Source organism: Stegostoma tigrinum, chromosome 12 (genome assembly GCF_030684315.1).
Source record: "Stegostoma tigrinum isolate sSteTig4 chromosome 12, sSteTig4.hap1, whole genome shotgun sequence".
NCBI lineage: Eukaryota > Metazoa > Chordata > Chondrichthyes > Orectolobiformes > Stegostomatidae > Stegostoma > Stegostoma tigrinum.
Genome location: NC_081365.1, coordinates 15,172,159 through 15,189,548, shown reverse-complemented (window position 1 = coordinate 15,189,548; position 17,390 = coordinate 15,172,159). Strand labels below are relative to the sequence as shown.

The following is a 17,390-nucleotide window of genomic DNA, read 5'->3' as shown; positions in this document are numbered from 1 at the left end:
AGAAGGCTGCAGGATAACCAATTTTGGGACCTGGATATTCAGGGACACTTGACATTTTGAAAGTACAGTGATCTGGGAAAGGGTGGTGTGGTTGCTCCATTAATTAAGTTTGACACTGGTACAATCATGGGAGATCAAGATGTAGAATCAGTTTAAGTAGAGGCATGAAATAATAATGGGAAAATGGCCATTGTGGGAGTATTAATTTCTCCCTTAACTGAAGCCACTCTGTAGGAGTGGCTACACAGGAGGAAATATTTGAAGCTTGTGAAAAGGCATTACAATTAACATGGACGATTTTTATCTATGAATGGAGTGGACAATCAGCTTGGCAAAGATAGCCTTGAAGTCTGGAACTGAAGAAGGGACATTGGAGCCAAAAAGTTAACTATACAGTAAATGGAAAAATCCTGGGGAAAATTGATGTACAGGGAGATCTGGGCATTCAGGTCCATTATTCCCTGAAAGTGGCAATGCAGGCCAATAGAGGGCCAAGAAAGCATACAGCATACTTTCCTTCATCAGACGGGGTATTGAGCACAAGAGTTGGCAGGTCATGTTGCAGCTGTATAAGACTTTGGTTCGGCCGCATTGAGAGTACTGAGTGCAGTTCTGGTCACCACATTACTAAAAGGATGTGGATGCTTTGGAGAGGGTGCAGAGGAGGTTCACCAGAATGTTGCCTGGTATGGAGGGTGCTAGCTATGAAGAAAGGTTAAATAGATTAGGATTATTTTCATTAGAAAGACGGAGATTGAGGAGGGACCTGATTGAGGTCTACAAAATCATATAGACAAGGTGGATAGCAAGAAGCTTTTTCCCAGAGTGGAGGACTCAATTACTAGGGATCATGAGTTCAAAGTGAGAGGAGGAAAGCTTATGGAGATATGCGTGGAAAGTTCTTTACGCAGAGGGTGGTTGGTGCCTGGAACGCGTTGCCAGCGGAGGTGGTAGATGCAGACACAATAGTGTCTTTTGAGATGTATCTGGACAGGTACATGGATGGGCAGGGAGCAAAAGGATACAGACCCTTAGAAAATAGATAATAAAGTGTGGTTTAGACAGAGGATCTTGATCGGCGCAGGCCTGGAGGGCTGAAGGGCCTGTTCCTGTGCTGTAATTTTTTTTGTTCTTTGTACTTTCTCTCCACAGATGCAGCCAGACCTGCTGATATTTCCCAGCAATTTCTATTTTTGTTTCTGATTTTCAGCATCTGCGGTTCTTTCTTTTTTTTGTGGAGGGCTGAACAAGCAAGATTTCAGTCAGGGATCTGGACTTGTGCATCATTAGCACCATCTGGGATCCTAATAAAGTGGGCACTTGTCCAAGATCAAGAATTAATGATTTTAAGAAAAAACTGTAAATCCTTAAAGAAACGAGGAGGGAGTGCACACAGGAATAAAAGTTGCTGTGAAGTGCATTACATTTTTTACAATTTTAAAATGATTTTAACTGTTGCTAAGACATTTATAGGTGTAAAAAATGTCACAGTAAATTATTTTAAATCTCTGACTGAAGCAAAACTGAGAGAGTTAGCTAATAAATTGAAGATAAAACTAAAAGCAGGGACTTCTTGGGATGACATGGTTACCATGTTTAGAATTAAAAGGACAGAAATGTGAAATTAATGTATCGCAGCTAAAATTAGCTATGATTCACTTCCAACTAAGATTATTTGAATTGGAAGGAAAAGAAACAATGAAAAGAAGTGAATTAGATGAAGGAGAAATAAAAATAATGTAATTGTGAAAGAAGGGAAGAAGAAGAGCAAGAGGAATGTAAAAAGCTTGATTTGGCAAGGGGGAAGACAGAAAAAGGAAGAAAAATCGAAAGAATGGAGCAAGCAAAAGAAAGGGAAATTGAAGTGAAAGCTTGAACTCCAAAGAGAGAGAGAGAAATTAGACAATATAATTTGGACATAACAACATAATAAAGAAAAGCTTAAAGGAAGAAAGAAGAGTTGGTACTTCAGAGGATGATTCTGAGTCCACTGGGGAATTTGATTTAAAGAGAAATCTTTCTTTAGTCTCCACGTTTACAGAGAATGGAGTTGAAAGATATTTTCCCTCACTTGAAAAAGTAGCTGTAAAGTTGAAGGTGCCCTAATATTATAGCATGCCCTGACAGGTACAGCAGTGTAATTGCAGACTGTTCTATCAGAAGAATAGTCTGCTGACAATGAAGTTGCTAAAAGGGCAGTATAAACTTGTCCCCTGAAGCTTATCAATTAAATTATAAGAAAATAAAAATAAAACTAATTAGACATATGTAGAAATTGTAAGGCAAGATGAATTACTTTTGGATGAATCAATGATTTCAATCACTGAACACTGGCCTATATCAATTGGAATTTAGCAGAACAAGAGATGACTTTAATGAAAACCTATAGGAACCAAAGAAGTCTGAACTGTGTGCATGCTGAGAAGGTGTTTATCCTTGTGGTACAGACCAGAACTAGAGGACAGCAGTTTATAAATAAACAAAAACAAAGAGCTGGAAAAAGTTAGCAGGTCGGGCAGCATCTATGAAGAAAATATCAGGGCTAATGTTTCGTTTTTTGGTTAAACTTTCTGTTCTTCTCTTCACAGGTGCTGCCAGACCTGCTGAATTTTTCCAGCAACTTCTGCTTTTGTTCTTGTTTTACAGCAGTTCTTTTGGTTTATATTTAGTTCATAAATGAGGTGTTTTACCATTTATTCTCTGAATGGGTTGTTTCCTTGTGGTATTCCCTTCTCCAAAGAACAATGGAGGTGGGTCATTGAACATTCTACATTGACAAGGCAGTCAAAAGGGTTGCACAGGAAGGTACAGTTTTTTTTATTTGTTCACGGGATGGTTGCCATTATTGCCCATCATTAGTTACCTGGAGAAGGTGGTGATGAGCAGCTTTCCTGAACTGCTGCAGCACTTGGAGTATTGGTAACACCCACAACACTATTAGGAGGAGGATTAGGTTTATGTGTAGAAATAGGCCATTCAGCCCCTTAAACCTGCTCAACCATTTGATAAGATCATGGCTATTCATGGCCGTTGAAGGTAGTGGAGAGTATTCGGTTGCATTGAATTGTTATGGATAGAACATGGTGAGGCTTAAGGAAAGTTTTCAATTTTGTTTTAGTTGCATTGTTTGGAGAAAATGGCTGGAGCCCCAAGGCAGGCTTTCCGTCCGGCCTGCTCCGGCGCTTACCAACTCCTCAGCTCTTCCTGCATCACCTGATCCAACTTCCAATCCAACCTCCTCTTCCTGGACTGAGGCTGAGGAATGTGGAAGGCCAGTTTTAAGATAATGAGGTGGATGAACACAGCAAGCCAAGCAGCATCAGAGGAGCAGGAAGGCTGAAGTTTCAGGCCTAGATTTTCTGCAGAAGGGTGTGGGGGAAAATTAAATACTCCCACAATGGACATTTTCCCATTGTTATTTCATGCCTCTACTTAAACTGATTCTACATCTTGATCTCCCACGATAGCATCAGCATCATCCTTAATTAATGGAGCAACAACACCACCCTTTCCTGGATCGTGGTGCCTAGGCCTGAAATGTCAGCATTCCTGCTTCTCTGATGCTGCTTGGCCTGCTGTGTTCATCCAGCTCTACACCTTGTTATTGCAGATTCTCCAGCGTCTGCAGTTCCTACTATCTCTGAGCCAGTTTTATGAGTTGAGTTCACAGAGTGTGGGGTGGGGGGCTCTTTTGCCTCTGAGCACTTGACCCAGGATCAAAAATTGGGGCCAGAAGTTGTAGGTCTATGTTCTCCAGCACAGACATGGGTAAAAATCTAAGCAGGACCTCCCATACTGTGATAATGCTACACTGTCAGGGATTCCAGGCATATGACGCTAACCGAAGATTCTAGTTGCTCATAAGGCAGATGGAAACAATTCCATGACACTACATTGAAGTAGAGCAAGGATTTTGCACTAGTGTTCATTTCCCATGACAGTTAAAACTCCAGGAATAAAACAAAATACTATGGAAGCTTGAACTCTGAAACTAACAGAGAGAATGCTAGAGAAATTCAGCAGCAGAATCTCAATTCTGAGGGAAAGTCATGTTGGAGTTGAAACATTAATTCTATTTCTCTCTCCATTGATGCTGTCAGACCTGCTGAGTTACTCCAACACAATATGTTTGCAAAGAGTGAAGAAGATTCAAGTGTTTATAAGAAAATATTTTGTGAGAGCTTACTGTGCATGAATTGGTGTAGAGCTATATAAACACAGCGGGCCAAGCAGCATCAGAGGAGCAGGAAGGCTGACATTTCTGAAGAAGGGTCTAGGCCCGAAACGTCAGCTTTCCTGCTGCTCTGATGCTGCTTGGCCTGCTGTGTTTATTCAGCTCTACACCTTGTTATCTAAGATTCTCTAACATCTACAGTTCCTGCTATCTCTGTACATGAATTGGATTTTTTTTTGTGTGACACCAGTTCCTAAACTTCAAAATACTTAATTGTCTTTTAGGTGCTTGGAGATATCCTGACCTCATAAAAGATGGAGCAGAAATGCAACTCTCGATGTAATAGTCCCAACAAGCCTTCCTCATTTTTTAATTGTCAATGAATCGCAAATGCTGAAACAATCACACAAACCTACTGCTGTAAGGGGATATATTTTCAGTTAACAGGAATAACAAAAAATAGTCAATACTTTTTCCATTATGTTACTATGTTGCAGGGCATCAACAGTGTCATCAGTGATTTGTGGCTGGATTGGAAAAATGAAGATATTTTGCACCTTTACCTGGAAGGACCCAATATCACAGTCTGTCAATTCTCAGCTTCCTCTGAAGATCAGATTATGTAAGTATAGACCTTGAAGTTACAGTGTAAGCAAATAAAGTAAAAAAAAAGAGGAATCTCGAATCTATTAGAGAAGAAGCAGCAAGTATACACTCAGCATCGTATGGATGAAGAGTTCTAGGTTTTCTTTTGTGGATGGAGCTGGTGTGGAGTGGGGTTTGGTGATAGTAGTGACGTCCAGGCTCCTCGTGTTTACTTGTTGGCCAGTTGATAAGGTTGACAAGGTTCTGTTGGAGAAAGTGAAGTTGCATGGGATCCAGGGTGTACGAGCTAGATGGATAGAGAACTGGCTGGCCAACAGGAGACAGAGAATTGTAGTGGAAAGGAGTTTCTCAAAATGGAGAACTGTGACCAGTGGTGTTCAACAGGGATCTGTGTTGGAACCACTGTTGTGTGTGATGTACATAAATGATCTTAAGGAAGGTATAGATGGTCTGATTAGCAGGTTTGCAGATGTCACTAAGATTGGTGGAGTAGCGGATAGTGAAGGGGACTGGTCACAGAATGCAGAGAATATAGATAGATTGGAGAGTTGGGCAAAGAAATGGCAGATGGAGGTCAATCCAGGCAAATGCAAAGTGATGCATTTTGGGAAATCCAATTCAAGAGAGAACTGTATGGCAAATGGAAAAGCCCTGGGGACCATGCAGCAAATGGAAAAGTCCTGGGGAAAACTGATGCACAGAGTGATCTGGGTGTTCAGGTTCTTTCTACCCTGGACGTGGTTATGCAGGTCGATAGGGCGGTCAAGAAAGCACACAGCATGCTTTCACTCATCGGATGGGGTATTGAGTACAGGAGTTGGCAGGTCATGTTACAGCTGTATAGGACTTTGGTTCGACCACATTTGGAATATTGCGTCCAGTTCTGGTCGCTACATTACCAAAAGGATGTGGATGCTTTGGAGAGGGTGCAGAGGAGGTTCACCAGAATGTTGCCTGGTATGGAGGGTGTTAGCTATGAAGAGAGGTTGAGAAGATTAGGATTATTTACATTAGAAAGATGAAAGTTGAGAGGGGACCTAATTGAGGTCTGCAAAATCATGAGAGGTATAGACAGTGTGGAGAGCAAGAAGCTTTTTCCCTGAATGGGGGACTCGATTACTAGGGGTCATGAGTTCAAGGTGAGAGGCGAAAAGTTTAAGGGAGATATACATGGAAAGTTCTTTACGCAGAGCGTGGTGGTGCCTGGGACACGTTGTCAGCGGAGGTGGTAGAGGCGGGCATGTCAGCGTCATTTAAGATGTGTCTAGACAGATACATGAATGGGCAGGGAGCAGAGGGATGCAGATCCTTGGAAAATAGGCGACAGGCTTAGATAGAGGATCTGGATCGGCGCAGGCTTGGAGGACCGAAGGGCCTGTTCCTGTGCTGTAATTTTCTTTGTTCTTTGTTTATATGGCAACAACTGTCAGTGAGATATTCTCGCAATTAAGCTTTTGAATTTAAAGTTAAAAGTAGACATTGCTGGAGAAACTCAGCAAATTTGGCAGCAGCTGTGGAGAGGAAACAGATTTAATGTTTTGAGTCCAGTGACTCTTCTTCAGTTCAGCATTAATCTTCTTCAGTTTAAAAACAAAGGAGACTGACAGCTCTGCTGCCTGTAACCTAATTCAGGCCATGTCCAGTTCATTTATCACACTTGTGCTTGCTGACACATGTTGGCTCTCAGTGCTTCAATAACTACATTTTAAAATTATCATCCTTGTTGTCAATCTCTTCAATGGCTTTGTTCCTCTTTACTCTCTGATGTTACCTCCAGCCTGACAACCCTCTGCAATCTCCCTGCTCCTCTGCTGCTGGAAGTTTATCCATTCACAGTTTTAACCGCTCCTATATTGACAGCTGTACCTTCAGTATCCTGGGTCCTAAATTCTGGAATTCCCTCCCTGATTCCCTTTCCTCTATGCCTCTCACTTTGCCTTTATGATGTTGCTTAAAACCTCTTAGACTAAACTTCTGGTCAAAAGTCCGAACATCTCCTAATATAGTACAATGTCAAATTTTGTTTGAGGTAATTCGGCTGAGTGACTTCAGGCATTTTGCTGCATTAATGGGACTATATAAATCCACATTGTTTTTGTAATATTACCAGTACCAAATGTTGACTGATCCATTCACGCATGTTGCTGCATGTTACTGAACAGTTCAGTGTTATACACAGCAATTTATCGTCAACAACCTGCAGGTACAAAATAATTGACGGCACAGATGGAATCAGAGGATCCTTCCTGGTTGACTATGCGTGTCTGAATAATGAACAGTCCTTTGCTGTTGGAAAAAACAAAAGTTTGAATATGACCATGATCCAGCAACGGAGGTCCTTTACTGTTCACGAAAATGAAAGTCTGAATGTAACTGTGAGCATTGAGTCAGGTCTGGCCAGGAAACCACGACTCTTTATAAAGAGCTGCCATGCTGAGTCATTAACACATGAACCTGAAGGGGACCAACTGATTGAAAATGGGTAAGAAAAGAGATTTGAACTTGAGTCAATTATTGGTAAGAATGGCATTTGATAAAAGAAATATTTTTGTAGCCTGAAGACTGAATTAATGTCACTTAAAATGCAACCACAAACAGAGTGGCTAAAAGAACTGGTCAGAAGGTAGGAATACTGTGGCAGGTATCTCACGTCCTGGCTCCCCAGAGCCTATCCACCATCTACAAGGCACAAGTCAGGAGGTGATAGAATACTTCCCACTTGACTGGATGAGAGCAGCTCCAAAAACACTCATAAAGCTTGATACCATTGAGGAGAAAGTAACCCACCTGATTGGCCCTACATCCACAAAGACCCACTTCCTCCACTACTAACACTCAGTATCAGCAGTGTATACTTTCTCCAAGATGCACTGCAGAAATTCACCAAAGATCCTCAGACAGCATCTTCCAAACCCACAACCACTTCCATCTAGAAGGACAAGGGCAACAGATACATGGGAACACCACCACCTTGAAGTTCCCCTCCAAGCCACTCACCATCCTGACTTGGAAATGTATTGCCGTTTCTTTACTGTCGCTGGGTCAAAATCCTGGAATTTCCTCCCTAGTGGCGCTGTGGGTCAACCTCAGCTGGAAGACTGCATTGTTTCAAGAGGGCAGGTTACCACTACCTTATCAAGAGCAACTAGGGATCGGCAAGAAATGCTGGCGCAGCTAGCTATGGCCACATCCAACAATTCAATGAAAAAATTGAATAATGTTAAAAGTTTCATGAGCTATGTAATCAGGTTAAAATCATGCAAACATATCACAATCATAGCGTAAGAACAGGTAAATTCTGCAGGTAACAGGGAAATGATGGACAGGACTTTAGAGGAAATGTAATATTTGATTAAAATTATATCAAAATTACAAATCAACACACTATTTCTCTATTCCAGACACTGGAGTTCATATCATTAAATCATTTAGCACTTTGCTGAAAACCTGAAGTGTGTAAGGAATAGGGCTACATTGATACATTTCCATCCTTCTCTTTATGGAAACATAAGCAAAGTTGCTGGAAAAGCCCAGCAGGTCTGGCAGCATCTGTGAAGGAAAGAATAGATGTTTCGGGTCCGGTGACCCTTTCTCAGAACCCTTCTCTTTATGGGGTAGAATTTAATCATATGTTCGAGTTGGCTTAAAGATTGTTCTGGGTGTGGAGATGGTAACCAGTTCTGGAATTATTTTGATAGCATACGAGATTTTCTGAACTTAGTACTCATGTTGTTTATGGAGCTTTTTGACATGTAGGGCACTAACAGCCAAAGAACAATGTCTGTGCATGCTTCTACATTCTTTCCATTTGGGCCGTTTGCAAGTGTGTGAGGAGAGGATGCCACACAGGAGCTAAATTTTTGATCAAGGGTTGGAAACAATCATTGCAGATCAACAACAGGCTATGAAGAGGCAGCATCTACATTGCCATCCCATTCCAAGTCATTACATTACCCACATTTTCAAGACTTTCATCATTGTCAGGGTACAGCTGCCTGACTTTATTTCAAGGAAAGTTTTCATGTGTTAGTGCTGCTGCATCACAGCGCAGGGTTCAGCTCCGAACTCGACTGACTGTCTGTGCGGAGATTGCACATCCTTCCTGTGACTGCGTGGGTTTCCTCTGCATGCTCCGGTTTCCTCCCACAGTCCAAAGATATGCAGGTTAGTTGATCGGCTATGCTAAACTGCCTGTAATATCCAGGGATGTATAGGTTAGGTGGATTAGCCATGGGAAATGCAGGGTTACAAGGACCGGATGGTGGGGGTGGGGGGGCGCGGGTTTGGTCTGGGTGGGATGCTGTTCAGAAGGTTGGTGTGGACTTGATGAGCCAAATGGCCTGTTTCCACACTATAAGGATTCTATGATTCTATGTTCTGTGATTCAACTTACGTGGCATTTAGTAGCATTTGACTCCATACTGTTTCCTAACAGCATGGTTTATTCATAGTTTAGTGCCTTCTACAAATAGTACTTAACTTAATAAGCACCACTAACAATGCTATATAGACATTTTTCATCTCCCTCTGCTCCCAGCTACCTATTTCAGTTGTCTATTCCTCCAAATGCTGGGATCTAATTCCAAGTGTGGCTACACACCTCATTTTTGCTTTTTGACCACTGAGGCAGTCAAAGGATCATGTTTATTCTCACAGTTCAACAGAAGCTTGAATCTAAGTAGCATGTCTGATGTGCTAAACTGGCCCAAGTATTAAAATATAAAAATATATAAATTGGATCAACAATGAAATGACTTACATACTTCATTCATCACTTTGAGATACTGAAAGATGCATCACAGCTAATTTGAGAACTTTTTGAGGTCTAGTTATTGCTGTAATTGGGAACAAAAGCAATGTCCAATTAGTGAATTGAAAGGACTCACAGTGATTTGGTTATAAAAATTAAACATTCTGGAATCATGCGGCTGGCATGGGAGCATTAGATCAGCAGGCTTTCATCAGAATGCGATAATGACTAGACAATCTGTTTTATTTGTTGGTATAGCCTGTTTTAATCATTAAGGTTGAGGGATCATCCAAAAAATAGCTCCTGAAACAGTGTAGCACTCCCACCAAACTGCACTGAATAATCAGCCTGGATTATGAGCTGAGGCGTCTGATCAGCTTGAGTTCATAACTCTCTGACTCAGAGGCAAGAATCCAACCAAACTAAGACTGACACCTTGAAGAACAAGATAAGGCTTGGCTGAGATGCACATCAAAGTTGAACAGCTCACGGACCAGATGTGGGCACACAGCTAAAGACTTGGCCATGGATTGATTAGCTCCCAGTGTTCCTGGGACACTAATCAGATCCTTCAGGAAAGGAAGGATAAACATGTTATAGAGTAAAGGATGCTTAAAGTTTTAAACAATAGATCAGTCTTCTTTCCTCTCATTAGGTGTTCAAAATCAAATGGCGTCTCAATTTATCAGAATGGAAATTCCCCAGTGGTGCTGCTCTCCGTAGAAGCATCTGTTGAAAAGAACTCCACCTATTTGAAGTGCGAATTGCAAATTTGTGCTGAGAACCAATGCGCCTGTACCAATCATGTGAGTGAAAAGCACATTGTCATTACTGAGCGAGGGGCTTGTTTCCATATGTAACATTAGAATTGTGTTCCAATTAGCTTCTATGATAGAAACAATAGGTCAAGTGGCCTTGTCCTTCTGTATGCATCATTCTGCGAATACCTCGGCTTGTTAATTTCTGTCAAAACTCTTGACAGGTTAATAGATTAATATACTGCTAAACCCTTAAACCAGAAAAATAGTCACAAAGTATAACCTTAATCCATTTCTATCTCATAATTTTTCTTCATATTTCTTCTCAAATGAGAGCGATCATTGTGAAGGTCTAATTCTGGAAATGCTGACAGCTCCCTTTCACTGATGGAATAGGGTCAGCCTGCAAGGGAACTCGGTTTTGGGCTGTTAACTTTAACAGATATGAGAATCGTGTTTTAAGTTGGATTGCCAATTTATTACTGTCTAATTTGCCTTCCTGCATCAAGTCCTACTACAATGAATGTATTTTGATTTGGGAGCATTGCTCCTGTGTTTGTCACTTCCCTTATTCAAATTAAATCTATAAATTCTTTGGATGATTCTTTTTGGTTTCACTTCCTGTTGGGATGCTGCGGTAAATTGCATCACTGTATGAATTCAGACCAGGGTTAAAGATTAATGTGGTTGCTCTGTGGGGCCCAGAGCCACATCAAGTGGCTGTTTACATGCTTGATGTTTTTTCTTATGTTGAAAGAATTATTAAATTTCCCAGGAAGTCCTACTTTGGCAGGTCGTGTAAATGGTAAAATGTCTGAATGACTGTTTATTCAATGGTGTCCCTTTACTCATGTGCATTGAAGCATAGAAGAATGAAAGGTGACTATATTGAAACATACAAGATTCATCTGAACAAAGATCACTGGATGCTAAATGTTAACTCTGCTTTCTCTCCACAGATGTTGCCAGACTTGCAACAGTGACAATAATGAGATTGCATCTGGAGTATTATGTATAATTTTTTTCCCCTTACTTGAGGAGGGATATAATTCCATTGGACGCAATTCAGAGGAGATTCACTAGATTGATTCCAGAGATAAGGTGTTTGTCTTATGAAGAGAGATTGGACAGGTTAGGCTCATACACTTTGGCGTTTAGAAGGATGAGAGTGAGGTTAAACTGAGATTGAGGGCATTGACAAAGTACACATAGAAAAGTTGTTTCCTCATGTGGGGCACATATAGAATCAGAGGTTATAGTTTTAGGATAAGAGGTAGCAGATTTAAAACAGAGACAAGGAGAAATTAAAACAGAAATCGCTGGAAAATCTCAACAGGTCTGGCAGCATCTGTGGAGGGAAATCAGAATTAACATTTCAGTTCCAATGACCCTTTCTCAGAACAGAAGGAGAAATTACTTCTCTGGAAGTGTGTTTATCTGGACAATTCAGTGTGGTGGATGCTGGGACACTGAGGAAACTTGAGGATATGATAGATTTTTAATGAGTAGTGGGTTGAAAGGTTAGGAATAGCAGAGGGGAAAGTAGAGTTGAGTATAAGATGAGATCAGCCATACTCATATTAAATGGCAGAGAAGGTTCAAGGAGCTGAATTGCCAACTCCTGCTCCTAGTCCTTATGTTATTAAATGGGAACTATTTTACTTCGAAACTGTTTTCCAGTTCCCTTCTCTCCCACAAGGGGAGACATCCTTTCAGCATCAAGCCCTTTCTGACACAGCCTGGCTTGCTAAGTATCTCCAGATTTATTTGTTCAAATGGGATGAAACATTTCACTGAATCCAATGTAGCCAACACAAGCAATCAATCTAAGATGTAAGCCTGTTACTTTGTATCACAGCATATTCTTTCATTCCAACAGCTGGAAAGAATCAATATGGGAAATTCAGAGACGTTCAAGGAAAACTCCATTGAGATTGGGCCAATCACTGTCTTGAGAATCGAGACGAAAGATAAAAAAGGTGAAGCCTCTGCTGTAACCGTAGTTTATTAAATTGACTAAATAGATCCTAGGTTCCATGCTTGTTGATTGCATAAATATGCCATCAAATGTGATATGTGGCAATAAATCCCAGTCTTTGCTGAGTTAGATAAACATAGCCAGTCCTTGCAGTTTATAGCACAATGCACTTGGCGTTTGAATTACAGGTTCAAAGAAGCACTTTGCTTGTCATCACCAGCCAATGAAGATGTGTGGTTATCTGTTGAGGATCACATCATGATTAACCTTAAGGCGTTAACGATCAATGCATTATGCAGTCTTGAATGTTAAAAACATATTTGCTTCTATAGATCTGTACACCTTGTAACAACTAAGAGTAGAGAGAAAGATTTGAAAGAGGGGGAAGAATTCATTTTATTTATTTCTTATTTATTTCTGCATTGTGCTTCAGAACTATTTGCCCCATGCCTTAATTGTCATGCCATATTGTATTATGTCAGAGGGAGATTAATAAAATAGGAGAGGCTTGGGATTATACAGCACCTTTAACAATCTCAGTGCACCTCAAAGTGTCTTACAGCCTATTATTGCTAATTGTGAGGGTTAAAATCAACCCAGCATGCAAGACAAACTCCTTAATATCACTATCGTGGTTTCAGATCCCATGTTGGGGTGATGTTTTGGGACCCTTGTATTGCAGAAGTAGTGTCCATACCTCTGAGCCAGAAGTCCGAAGTTCAGGAATCACCAGCTCCAGAGATATTTCTGAACAGGTTGATTAAAGATATCTATAAGAAAGCCTCATTTCCTGACCTCAAAAAGTCATGTCATTCAGAGAATGAGGACAATGAATAGAGAGAACAAAAGTTCTTTAAAGGGTCTTTAGGGAAAAGAACATTTTCAGTAGTCAGTACCTCCAGACTGATTTGATTTATTATTGTGTCATGTACCTAAGTGCAGTGAAAAGTTTTGTTTTACATTCAATACAGGCAGATTAATACTGTACAAAGGTCACAGTGTGATTGAACAGAGTGACGAATACGAAGTTACGGCTGCAAAGAAGTGAATTAAAAGCAAGATCAACATTAGATTTGAAATTTGAGGAATTCATCCAGAAGTAGATTTGAGAGATCCCTGTGAGTAATTTTAATAGATTTAGAATTGAGGTTTAAAAGAGCAGAACAATTGTAAGAAAGTAGGAAATAAGATCTGCTGTGGAGAGCTAGCAAAGAGTAGCCAGGTTTCCGTGTCATCTTGAATGCCAAAACACCATCTATCAAAACATATTGGCAAAAGAATAAAGTATTAAAGGTTAGCAGAAGACTCTTGTTAACAGACAAGTTTACAGGGAGTTCAAGTGTCTTACGAGAATCTATAAAGCAGGCAGAACCATAACAGCTCTTGAAAGATAGGTGGTTAAATAAATAAATAAATACTTGACATGGAGAAGGCAGGGCCATGTGGCTCATGAAAAGCTCTGGGGAGTATGGGATAAACAGGATCCTTCTGACAGCACAAACTGTTACACATTTAAGACCAGGTGTGAGATATCCCTGTCGTGCAACCATATGCCTGTGTATAAAATGTGTTCTCTATTTTGTGTCAGAGCCAAGCATGCTTACAGTGATTCTCATAACGGTGGGGGTGATACTGCTGGTAATTCTTCTGATTGGCCTCCTGCGGTATGTGTATCGACGCCTGTCTGGCTCCAGTTTCTCGTTCAAGACAAAGAATATTTTCAAGAGACAGTCATTGGTGAACCCTGTTACTCTGAAGTCTTGGAAACATGTGTAGCACCAACTGAACACTGGAAACAAGCATAAATCGGTCCAAATGGCAATGAAACCAAAATGAAAGAAATTATGAACTCGCATTAATGTAAAATGTGCAATACTATGGATGCTGGAAGTCTGAAATAAAAGCAAAAATTGCTGGGAATACTCAGAAGACAGGCAGCATGTATAGGGAGAGAGACAGGTGCTAGCTTTTCAGGTCGATATTATGTTTTCTTACGAATGGAGAAAGTTGGAAAATTGAAAGGTAGGATTGCCAAACCACATGGAATTATGGGGAATTGATCCTCCCAGTGGCCAAAGAAAGCATTCTGGGACATGGTAAATGATATGTCGTAAGTCAAGGAAGCAGGAATGCAGACTGCACAATGTAATTAAATACATTCAAGGCTGAGTTGGAACGGTTTTTAATCAGTGAGGTAATCAGGAGTTACGGAGAAAAGGCAGGCCAATGGGATTGAGATTAACAGATCAATCATGATCTGATTGAATGACAGAGCAGACCTGATGGGCTGAATGGCCTGCTTCTGCTCCTCTGCCTTATGGCCTAATGTAGGCAGCTGACTCTGCATGTGAACAATGGAACCTTTGAGATATTTGCCTGTGATAATAATCCAATAATCCAGGGAACAGATGAATTATTTTAACTCTGGCATTAATTTCTTGCGGCTGGGAGATATTTTGGGACTGTAGCTCGTGACTGTGGAGATTCAAAGCACCTAGATGCAACTGACAACTGGTGAGTGTAAGAATCCCAATTGACTAATCATCCTAAGCCAATCCAATTCAAAAGCAGGAAAGCATGAGAGGTTTGGTTTGGATTTTCCTTTGCTAAAATGGCAGAACAGTTGTGCTTCCCCAAAGCTGTTTCTGTATTTCCAGCAACTTCAGGCTACAGTCTGTATACTTGCAACCTGACTGGAAATGGTTTTTTTTCAAAAAAAAAAGGAAATGCTAACTCCAGTAGGTTTTGTACTTTGAAAGGGAAAGGGCATAATATTTTGTGTCAGCACACTTTGTGTCTTCGTTTACAGTAACTTGAACACGATTGAATTATATAAATTTAGTGTGGTCAAATTACCAATTTTCTCTAATTGGTGTCTTACTCATTATTGGTCCCAACTTTTGAAACTTAAGCCCCTGATCAATTTTCATCTCCGATGGCTTCTTCCAGAATGTGAGCCACTAGCTTTGATAACTCTGAGAGAGGAGGTAGGGAAATGATTGTAAGGGAAAGTCTGTGATAGGATTGCTGAAGAGATTAAAGCTTAAAAGTGTTAATGATAATGAGAGCTGGGTGCCTGGTCATGGGACAAGTGAAGGAACAAAAGATGTGTGAATGTCAAAATGTGGAAAAGTTGTTGTTTAAAAGAATGAACAAGGGAAAAGTATGTGCAAAACTGAAAACTGCACCAAAAAGCCACCTCAAAATTATATGAAGGTTTTGAAGCAGAGATGATTTTGTTATTTGTTATTGGGATGTGGGCATCACTGGCTCGACCCTTATTTATTGCCCACTCCTACTTGCTATAAAGAGATTGGTAATGATCAGCCTTGGAAACTCCCACAGTATTGGTCCATTAATTATTGCCCATCTCTAATTGCCCTAGAGAAGTTGGTGGTGAGCTCCCTTCTTGAACCATTACAAATGCATTTGCAGAGGTAAGCCCACAGTGCTGTTTGGAAGGGAATTCCAGACTTTTGATCCAATGACAGTGAAGGCACAGCAGTATTGTTCCAATATTGTCCCAAATCAGGATGGGTCAACAATTTTGATCCAAGGATGTTAGACTTTAATTACATTAAGTTCGAAAAAGTGTCACTCTTGCAGCAAAGCATTTTGACCAATAAGTTGATAGAGTTGTACAAGATAACACAGGCTTACATAAGACAGATGTGGAAAAAACTCTTCCCATTACTTGATGGTATGAGGACCAATGGACATTGATTTGTGATGTTGGGCAAAAGAGGCAGAAGAAGAGGTTTTTTGATGCAAGGTGGAGGAATGACCTGGAGTTCATTACACTTGAGGATGGGTCAAACGGAAATCTTGAATAATTCCTCAGGGAAATGTATGGGAAATTGAAGTAAACAACCTGCAGGGCTATAGGGATTGAGTAAGAGAGTGGGATTAACTAATTGCTCTATGGATTGGACTGACTGGTTGCCTTCTGTGTTTCAAATGACTCTTAATAAAATGCGAGCAGAGAGATTGCAGGCTGAAATTATCGACCCTGGAAGGATGCAAAAGACAAATTGAAAGGTACAGTTCTATCCCTTGACTTCTTCTGAGCTTTGTACTGATGGGTGGTGAGGTCTGGAATTAACTGCCTTGAGCAAGTGGTGAAGGCACACACCCTCCCCACATTTAAAAAGTGTTTGGATGCGCAAGTGAATTGTCATAACAACAAGGCCAAGAAGTAAAAAGGGAGATCGGTCAGGATGACTGCTTGACAGCTGGTCAGAGTTGAAGATCTCATTGTCAGGCCAAGGACAAAGAAGTTGCCTTGGTGAAAGACCGGAAATTGACTCTCCTCCCATTTTTACCAAAGCTGTTTTCCCTTTTGAATGTTTCCATTATTTTTTGTTTCTGGACTTTACTGCCCTTCATATGAACAATATGTGCGAATGAAGTACTGCATACATTTCTGCAGAAGTCATGTTTTGGAGACCAAATGTTCGGGCAGGGGAGGGGTTCCGGGGGGTGTTGGTGGTGCTCCGCTTTTTGTGCTGTTAGGGTTTAAAATACATACTGGGTCTTTGGAACTACCGAATTGCTAATCATGACCGAAACAGGCGCTGGCCGTGGTTCTGAATCAGCAGGCAACAGATACGATAGGATAATACGATGTGGAGCTGGAGGAACGCAACAGGTCAGGCAGCATCAGAGGGGCAGGAAAGCTGACGTTTTGGGTCGGAACCCTTTCTAGCTCCTCTGATGCTGCCTGACCCGTTGTGTTCCTCCAGCTCCACACGGTGTTATGTCTGACTCTAGAATTTGCAGTTCTTGCTATCTCTGAATAGATAGCCTGGGCTATCTACTGGAACTTTTGATGTTTTAAATGAGAAAAGAGTTTTGTAAAAAGACTCAGTAGAGAGTTCCCACCAATTCCCCTCCCAAAATTAATACAAGGTGGATTTAAAACCAAGCGATTCTGGGGCAAAAGTTCATGTGTCAACTTACATGAGACCAATTATTACTGGAGTGGAGTTATACTTTTTGAAGTGCAGTTACTTTTTAAAATTGAGTGAACCTGGTAGCCAATTTTCACATTGGAACTTCCCACACACAACAATGAAGATAAAAGAATAAGTTTTTGTTGTGTTGCTGTTGGATGAGAGATTAGTA

General features: G+C 40.8%; 1 protein-coding gene across 1 annotated transcript in view; it reads left to right on the top strand.

Annotated features, from left to right (window-relative positions):
- Positions 1-16,925, top strand: part of LOC125456817 (uncharacterized) — a 47,431-nt gene extending 30,506 nt beyond the window's left edge. Inside the window, exons 9-13 of the mRNA XM_048540246.2 lie at positions 4,672-4,796; positions 6,984-7,262; positions 10,186-10,336; positions 12,168-12,267; positions 13,855-16,925. Coding sequence (XP_048396203.2) covers positions 4,672-4,796; positions 6,984-7,262; positions 10,186-10,336; positions 12,168-12,267; positions 13,855-14,042 — 843 coding nt within the window. The 3' untranslated portion in view covers positions 14,043-16,925. The remainder of the gene's footprint in view (positions 1-4,671; positions 4,797-6,983; positions 7,263-10,185; positions 10,337-12,167; positions 12,268-13,854) is intronic.
- Positions 16,926-17,390: the final 465 nt, after the last annotated feature.